General features: G+C 32.5%; 1 protein-coding gene across 6 annotated transcripts in view; it reads right to left on the reverse strand.

Moving 5' to 3' along the window:
* Grik2 (glutamate ionotropic receptor kainate type subunit 2) overlaps nt 1-9,841 on the reverse strand; it is a 740,066-nt gene that overhangs the window by 242,079 nt on the left and 488,146 nt on the right. For all 6 annotated transcript variants that reach the window (XM_021204375.2, XM_021204374.2, XM_029542109.1 and 3 more), the window contains one exon: nt 3,086-3,292. In XM_021204375.2, the coding sequence (XP_021060034.1) occupies nt 3,086-3,292 (207 nt within the window). The remainder of the gene's footprint in view (nt 1-3,085; nt 3,293-9,841) is intronic.

The following is a 9,841-nucleotide window of genomic DNA, read 5'->3' on the forward strand; positions in this document are numbered from 1 at the left end:
CACAGGAAAACCAAGAAGGATGACCATCGAGTGGATACTTCATTCCTCCTTAGAATAAGGAACAAAATACCCATGAAAGGATATAGGTACAGAGAAAAAATTTAGAGCTAAGATGAAAGGATGGACTATCCAGAGTCTACCCCATCCAGGAATCCATCCCATCATCAGCCTCCAAACCCAGATACTTTATATGACCCAGCACAGGGGAAGGTCAGGGCCAAGTAGTGAAAATGGGTGGGTAGGGGAGCAGGGTCGGAGGTGGGGTATAGGGAACTTTTGGGATAGCATTTGAAATGTAAATAAAGAAAATAATAAATAAATTTTTAAAAAAAGGAAAAAAATGAACTCAAGGAAAACTATCAACTAAGAAATTCTGAAAGAATTCTTTTCTGGCTCATAAAGAATGCGTATTTTGTCAATGAAATCAAATTAATAGTAAATATTTTAAACTTTATCCAGTTAATAAAATTTCTATTCTGATGATTGAATATGCTTATATTTTGTTTTTATACATTAATTCTTTTTTCATAGATGCAATGATCTCAAAGCATCTTCTATGAACATTAGAAATTTAGAATTCGCATTTTCTTTTTCTTTCTTGACAAAGAAATAAGCACTGAGAATATCAAGAATTCACTGTTGGGAAATCACATCATAATGGAAAAATTAAGACCAGCCATCTGAAAATATCAGACCACTTAATATAAAATAATTCAATGTAGATCATTTTCAACGAGTAATATAGAATCTTTGAGGATTTTATTTATTTGTTACAAAAAATACTGACTTCAAGATATACTACAGAGCAATAATGATTAAAAAAAATTAACAACCAATTATTGGTACAAAGAAAGACAAGTAGGTCAGTGGAATAGATTTGAAGACCCAGAAATAAACCCACATACTATGGACACTTGAACTTTGACAAATAAGCCAAAAACATACAGTGAAAAAAGAAAACTTCTTTAGTAAACGGTGCTGGTCTAACTAGCAGTATGCATGTAGAAGAATGCAAATTGACCCACTTTTAAATCTCCTTGTATAAAGCTCAACTCCAAGTGGATTAAGGACCTCCACATAAAACCTAATAGAAGAGAATCTAATAGAAGAGAAAGTGGGAAATAGCCTGGAACACATGGGCATATGAGAAAATTTCCTGAACAGAACATAAATGGCTCTTTCTCTGAGCCAATTGACAATGATCGACAAATGGAAACTCATGAAACTGAAACGCTTTTGTAAGGCAAAGCTCACTGTTAATAGGACACATGGCAACCTACAGAGTGGGAAAAGATATTTCCCAACCCTGCATCTAATAGAGTGCTAATATCCAAAATATACAAAAAACTCAAAAAGGTAGATCCCAGAAACCCAAATAACCAAATTTAAAAAATGAGGTACAAAGCTAAACAAAGAATTTTCAACTGAGGAGTCTCAAATGGCCAAGAAGCAGCTGAAGAAATGTCCAACATCCGTAGTCATCAGGGAAATGCAAATCAAAATGAACCTGAGATTTCACCTAACACCAAGCAGAATGGCTAAGATCAAAAACTCAAGTGAAAACAGCTGCTGGGTAGGATGTATAGGAAGAATACTTCTCTATTGCTGGTGGGATTGCAAGCTGGTGCAAACACTTTGGAAATCAATCTGGAAGATCCTCAGAAATTTGGACATAGTACTACCTGAGGACCCAGCTATACCACTGCTGGGCATATACACAAAAGATGTTCTACAATATCACATGAACATGTGATCCATTATTCTCATAATAGCTTTATTTATAATAGCCAGAAGCTGGAAACAACTCAGATGTCCCTGAACAGAAGAACAGATACAGAAAATATGGTTCATTTAGACAATAGAATACTACTCAGCTACTAAAAACAAGGACTTCATGAATTTTGCAGGCAAATGGATGGAACTAGAAAATATCATACTGAGAAAGGTACCCCAAATCCAAATGGACATACATGGTACGTATGTACTGATAAGTGGATATTAGCCCTAAAGTTCAGAGTATTCATCCACCATATGAAGCTTAATGAAAAGGAAGGGAAAAGTGTGGATGCTTCAATCTCACTTAGAATGGAGAATGCAGTAATGATGGGAGGCAAAGAGAGGGGGAGAGAAAAAAGGGGTAAGGATCACATATAAGAACAGACAGGAGATAATTCCAGGAAATTAAATGGAAATATGTGGCAGTGAGGTGTGGGGACAATGAGGGTGAGAAACTACCCTCCAAGACCCCATGGATGAGAGAGACTTCCAGAACCCAATGGGAATAACATTAGCTGAAATGTCCAACAGTTGGGAGATAAAACCTGAAGAGTGGATAAACATGGTCCCAGTTGAGGGATGGGGCCACCCAAACATCTCAAAATTTTTAACCCAGAATTGTTCCTGTCTAAAGGAAATACAGGGACAAAAATGGAGCAGAGAACTGAAGTAAAGGCCCTACAGAGACCTTGGTATCCATTCTATTCACAGACACCAAACCTAGGCACTATTGCTGATGCTAAGGTATATTTGTAGCCCGGAGCTTGTTATCGCTATTCCCTGAGAGTTTATAAGAGCACCTGACTAATACAGATGCAGATACTAACAGACAACCATTGGATTGAGCTTAGCGACCTCAATGGAAGAGTTAGTGGAAGGAGTGTAGGATCTAAAGGGGATTGGAAGCCAACAGTAATAACAATATTAACTAAACAAACCACCCAGAGCTTCCAAAGACTAAACCACCAATCAATGAGTATTAATGGAGACATCCATGGCTCAAGATACATATGTAGCTGAGGACTGACTTATCTGGTGTAAGTGAAGGGAAGGTGCTTGGTTCTGGGGAGCCTTGATGCTCCATAGAAGGGGCATTCTAGAAGGTTGAGATGGGATTGGGTGGGTGTGTAGTGGAGCACCTTCTTAGAGGCAAAGGGGATGGGGAAGGGGTGCAGGTTTCACGGGGGAAGACATGGAAGGGGTACAGCAATTGAAAAAAATTTAAAAGTGAAAAATATGCTTTTAATAAAATGACTGAAAATATATAACAATCAACCAAAAATGATAGGAATATTGAAATGATACTCACATGATCAATTAGCTCACGAACCATTCCATTCCATTGTCCATTCACATCATCTTGGGCTCCATATTTCCCATCCTCCACAAGCCTAATTTCATATGTAAATCCAAGGATTGTAGATAACTCTCGTAGAAGATCAATACAATAGCCTTCAAACCGATCATTCCCATAGAGAGGTTTGTCAGACTTCTTAAACAGGACATATGGTTCTTCCTGAAACATTAAACATGAAACAGTGATATACCTGTCAACCAGCACACAGTATCAGAACAATGTATTTTCATGGAAGACAGAAAATATTTCATTAATTTAGGACAGCAGTCAATTTAATTTTCTTCTGAATCTTCTTAGCACAGTTTAAATATTAAGAATAGAGATGTTATTGATATTTCTCAAGGAATATATATGCCCTACAAGAGAATATTTAACTATAAAGCTTCACTGTGTAACTACAGTACCTAATATTATAATCTGTAATGTAAAGTATAATTAATATATAATTTTGCCATGCTTAAGATATCCAAATTTGAATTATACCACCCATTCAATAGCCGATGTACTATTTCAATCAGATCTAGAATGAGAAAGAATGCTGAATTCTTGCTTACTATGTATTATTTGGGAGAATACTTATAACTCATATTAACCTTTTTCATAAAACAATGAAGTTATAAGTACAATAAACTATAGGAGAAAATGTAGCTGCTTTCTTAAATCATAAAGAGACAGTCTGCTGATCAGTATTTCCACACATATTAAGTCTATTACTATGTGAGTAATCTCTATTTCTACACAAAAGAGAAATCATTGAGCCAAGGCATTTGTATTATAGCAGATATTAATTACATAGATAGAACACATAACTTCAGATAAAGAGTAGTGAAAAAGAGACATAAGATAGGGCAATTGCATAGAAAAATACTGTTAGTTAAATGCAAGACAAGATAACAAAAAAGAAAATTGAATTATATTTATTGAAGCCTTTATTAAGAAGGTGCATTCCAAATTAGGATAAGGAGGCAAGATATTCAAAACTTTGAACATGAGTTAGAATATGAGAAAAAGGCTTACAGATCAATACGACATAGAAGAGTACATGATAAGAACAATGACTATAATGTGTTTAATGTGACATTCAGTGCAGAGAGGGAGAAGTGTTGCAAAGGCTGAGAATGAGAAACTTGAGGAGTGAAGCCATCTGAGTGTCTAGTGCAGCAATCAGTACAAACATATATATGCCTAGATACAAAGAGAATAGACAGTCAATCCACACTGAATGTGTCCAATCTTGCTAAGTGCAAATAGACTTTGGACTCTAGTACATTTTGAAGAGCAGATGGCATTAACATATGGCATGTTATTGCTGTAGCTGCCTTTTCTCATCTAACTCATATCAATCAATGATTTTAACATGTCCACATTTTGCCTGTTATAAAATTTTATATAAAATTAAAAATATAGTTTGTAATCTTCTTAGATTTGTTTCCCATCATTTGTAATGTGAATTTCAGATTCTTCTATGTCCTTTTTAGGCTGATAGCTCATTTCCCATTATGTCTGAATAATATTGAATTATTCATATGTACATCAGTTACTTGTCCATTTAATTAAAATTCTGAGAAAGATCTATAAAGCTGTAATATACAAATGTCTCAAATTTTGTGTCAACATACATCTTTGCAATTTATTTGCATATACAGTAAGGAACATGAATGCTGTATCTTTGGTATGAGATGCTATATTCCACAAAAATCCATATTTCAAACCAATGGGAGCATTTTGAGACTTGTTATAGTCTCCATCAATACCATGATCAGTTGCAGACTTTTATATATTATAAATGGAAAATTGTGACTTCTCACTATGTTTTCAATTTGTAATTCCCAGATGACCTATGATGTTGAACAAGTTTTCAAAAACTTCAACACTGTTCTATCAGGACAGTTTTATAGTTATCACTTAAATTTCTGGTGAGGCTAAATATATATCTCAAGTTTCAAAGCTAAAACAATTGTGAACATCTGAAAGTAGTCAAAAGAATATAAACCTATTGTGTCATTCTTAATTATGTGAAACATATTTTCTCATATTTTCTATCTTGCTTTAACACTAATAGATTATTTGAAAGAAACCATAATTAGTACATTTATATGAAATTAGTTAAAAGCAATAAGAACCGAAAATCATTCTATATGTATTTCAGGATCAAGACATTTGGATTTCCTCTAAGGTAAGTTGGTTTCTGTAATATCATCAAATTTACAAACATTATTGAACATATTTAAAATGTATATAGGCAAATAGATTGCTACAAGTATGGCATATACCCTTCCATCAAAGGACAATTCCCTTTTCCCCATGGCTTTCCAGTTCAACATATTAGAGAACACTGTTTTGAAAAACACATTCTATGTATGTTTCCTCCATACTTTAGAATGAAAGGCAGCCATAGGCTAACACCACCTTTTCCATTCTGTATTTCTGTTAATCCCTCCACTAACTTTAAATAGTTTTAAATATGTGTTATATTTGATAGTGTTGCATATATATTTAGTCTAAACAACAAATAATAATGCATACTACATATTGAAAATTCATATAGCAGAATAGTCAACTTTGAAAGTAAGACTGTGTCACAGATGAAAGGTTTATAGAAAAATGACTACTGCAGTGGACTGATGCAAACAAAGCTCTAGTCAACAAGGAAAGTCATGGTTCTTGAACTAGAGGAAAACAAATATTAGAAACTTCTGAAATACATAAGTGCTTCTATTATGTTACAGTACAGTAGTAACAAATTCATAGTTCCTGAAGCCATATAAAGATTGCTGAATATTTAGAGGAGAAAAATCACAATACCCTGTAAAGGAGAGAATAGACTGAAAATTCTGGGTAGTTTGAAAGATAGTTAAATGAATCATGGAAGTACAGTAAATTGATTCTACAGAATTAATACTTTGATTTTAATAATATTACTATTTGCAAGTAAATTGATAATGCTTGGTTGTCTTTATTCCAATGGCACAGGTTAAGTAACTTAAATTCCATGCACTAAACAATAACGCTAGTTGACATTTTCCTAAGCACTTACTTCGATGCTTGGACTTACTCTAAGTCCTTTAATTATGTATTTCTCATAATGACTACATGATATCAGTAACATTATAATTTCCATTTTACACAAGACAAATTGAAAGGGACAATGTTAAGATTTTTTTTTTTAATTTTTGCCAAAGACAAGCAGCCAGCAATTTTTCATACTCCTGGAACACTTAAGAACAAGCCTCCTTATTAATTTATCTTTAGCAATCATTTTCATACTTCAGATGAATACATAATTATGTATAAGTCATTATGTAACTGAATACATGTATTGCTTTATGATTTTTAATCAACTGGGATTAGACATCGGGCTATACTACATGCAAAATGGTATTGTTTATTGAACAGTATAATCAAAACACCATTACATAAGAGACCAAGGGCATCATTACAGAAGAGAGTAAAGAATAAAAACATAATAAAGAAAATTAATTTTCTAGATAACAAAGTAACACACTTTTCTGAACAAAACACACTTTTAAAATGAATATATTTAAAGAATGTGTATGTGTGAAAATAACATCAGGTTGAAGAAGCAATACATGAGTATTTCTACTATTAATGTAAAGTCATAATTGGTACTGTTTTATATTTTTGTTCCAAAATACTAATGTTTTTCAATGAAAATGAATATTTTGTTTTACTAGACAACTTTTAACAATTAAGGATATATTTTGCATATGTGAGATATATAAAGGATACGTGTAAGAAATTAAAATAGTAAAATAACTTCAGAAGTTTTATGCTATTTAATCTCATTCATCTGATTGTCCAATTGGCCATTCTATATATTGCCTAATTTTATGTACCTATGAGCCAATAAAAAAGCTCATGTCACAGGGAAATAAATTTATTGATCCCCAGCTGCTTAAAAACCTTTACACACCTTGCACATCACTAGAGATAAAACTACGGACAGATATACCTTTCTAGTATTTATGGTTCTCCACAATGTCAAGTGTTACTGTCCTCATATTTAATTCTGATAAGTAAGCTATAGTTTTCCACCTGGAACTCCTATCTCCAGCTACATTGTATCAAAGATAGTTTTACATCAAGTTATGACTCTCTTTTAAAGTCTCTTTCTCTGTTTCACATGGCACATGGATAAATTACAACCTTGTGTACAAGAAAGAAAAATGGTACCAGAAGCAATTACTGTATCACACACCAAGTTCAATGAATAATATGATAAAACTCTCCTGGGCAACTTTAGCAATTTCTCATATGCTCTCATATCTGAACATCAGCATTTGCTGGAAGTAAAGGCACCACATTCCTCTGGCATGAGTAATAAGGATTTTTCAGCATTTCCATGGTCAAGTCCAATTTTAAGGAACACACCAATACCTCATGTATTTTTATCTGTATTAGACTGGGAGTTGGCACAGAATAAACCTAAAATGAATTCCTGATTAAGTGATATATTTTAAGGATGAAGGGAACAAAATGTTTTATTTAAATAAAATAAAACTTCTAATAACTTTTATAAAATCTATAAATAATATGTTCCTTAGGTCTTATCTGGGGTTTAGTTCTTTTTCAAATGCTGGCTCATTGAAATAGTTGCCATCCCATAATATTCAAAATCAAGGGGAAATAAAATGCAAATTAATTTTAATGTGAATCATATTTTTAAAGATGAAACTAATTAACTTATTTCACTCAAGATACATTGAATTTCTAAATATTTTAAGCATTTCCCTAAGTTCTGCTTGGGGGGGGGGCACAGAAAAATATGACCTTATAGAAATACAAATCTCTATAAATGAGAAAAACTACATTCACTGATTCAAATCAGTCAATGATTTGAAATTCCTATTTATTATATCAGTATTATTTACATGCCTATATTACTTTATTAACCATCACAAATGGAGTTTTTTCTTTAACTGTATTTCTTATGAGACATGTCATGCTATATGAACATTTTGGAGGATTATCACAACCCCAGCACAAGTAATGTTCTGAACTGCAGATCATGTACTTGGGAAAATAAAGGGCAATAATCATGTAGCCTAGTATGGTTCTGAATTTATCTTAAAACCAAAAGACTTTTAACTTTGGGTAGAAGCAATAAACTGAAAACCCACTCATATATGAATATCAAAACATTCTAGATGAATCACTGATGATGTATCACATTTCTGTAAGGCTGATAAGAAAACATCTAAAAATATTATATCTTTATGGAGCAAATGAAAAAAAATCTAATGATAACATGTTAAAATATAGATTAATGGTTTATATGTTCTTCAAAATTGTTTATATCCTTCACATTTGTAAGTTTTATATAAAAATTTTACTTTCTATCAATTTTCTCACATGGTAAACACCTTAATTAATAATATGACAGAAAACTAACTTTTTAGAGTGTAAATACCTCAGAAGTTATAAAATATAAAGGAAAGAAAGCAACATTTCATCCCAGTCTCTTACATTAAAGTAATATGCAAAATTTGAAGTTCTTTTAGAACTCTTCAAGTATAATGTGAGAAAAAAGACAACAATAAAAATCCCCAATAGGAAAATTTGTTTTCATTTGACCTATTTGTGAATTATATAGGCCACAATAGCCTGGCTTATAGAAATACTGACTTGTAAAATGTGGCCAAAATGATTAGTAAATTACCTTGTTCTTCTACAGCATGAAGGTTTAAATTTTTGACAAGATGCATTTGGATATATGAATTAGAAAGCCCTATGCTGAAATGTAAGTATAAAATATTGTAATTTTGTTCTATTTGCTGCTTACTCTTGCTTTGGCTAGCAAGTCGGTTCGTTTACTGACATTAGAAACTATATGGGATTCCAACATGTATTGCAGACCTGTTAAGACATAAAGCATTGTGGATTAAATAGCTACTAGATTCTTGGATCTTTCATTAGAAACGGTCACTGTTGTACTGTGTACCTGCCTGTGAACACATCATAATACATAACCTTCCTATATTTTGTAGATCCATTTTTATCTGTTTCACTAGATAACCTTTACTATTAAAATGACTAAATACTGAATAGTTAGAGTTTTCCAGTTTATACAGTTATGCCTACTCAATTCATCCATTATGAAGTAATGAGTAAGCTAGAAGCTAGCAACGAAAGACAAAAGAAAAATTTCAATAATTGTGGAATCAAGTAAATGATCACAAAGAAAGATTGTGACTGAGCTTAGTGCTTCAGTGATTGATTAGCAACTATGACCTCTGGGTCAGATGCTCTTTGAAGATATAACCAAACCAAACAAAGGTAACATGAAGCTAGCCACACTAAAGACAACAGAACACTTTCAACCAAAGGGAAAGGGACTATTATGAATAGGAAAACTGGAGACTTTTCCACATATGTTCCAGGAAGCAACTTTCAGACATTGCCATTGGTGATCATTAAAAGTATCTTTCCGTTTGATTTATTACTTTAGAAATCATATATGAGTACCATATCTATATCATTTGTATCCTCAATCTTCTTTTAACATTTTCCATTACTCTGAAACTTCATTATATACTCTCCTATCATTATTCTTCCTACAAAACATATATACATACAAAGACATTCATATATAAATACAACCAGTTGAGTCCATTTGATGTTGCATATATATATATATATATATATATATATATATATATATATGTATAGTGTGTGTGTGTATGTGTG

Source organism: Mus pahari, chromosome 9 (assembly GCF_900095145.1).
Source record: "Mus pahari chromosome 9, PAHARI_EIJ_v1.1, whole genome shotgun sequence".
NCBI lineage: Eukaryota > Metazoa > Chordata > Mammalia > Rodentia > Muridae > Mus > Mus pahari.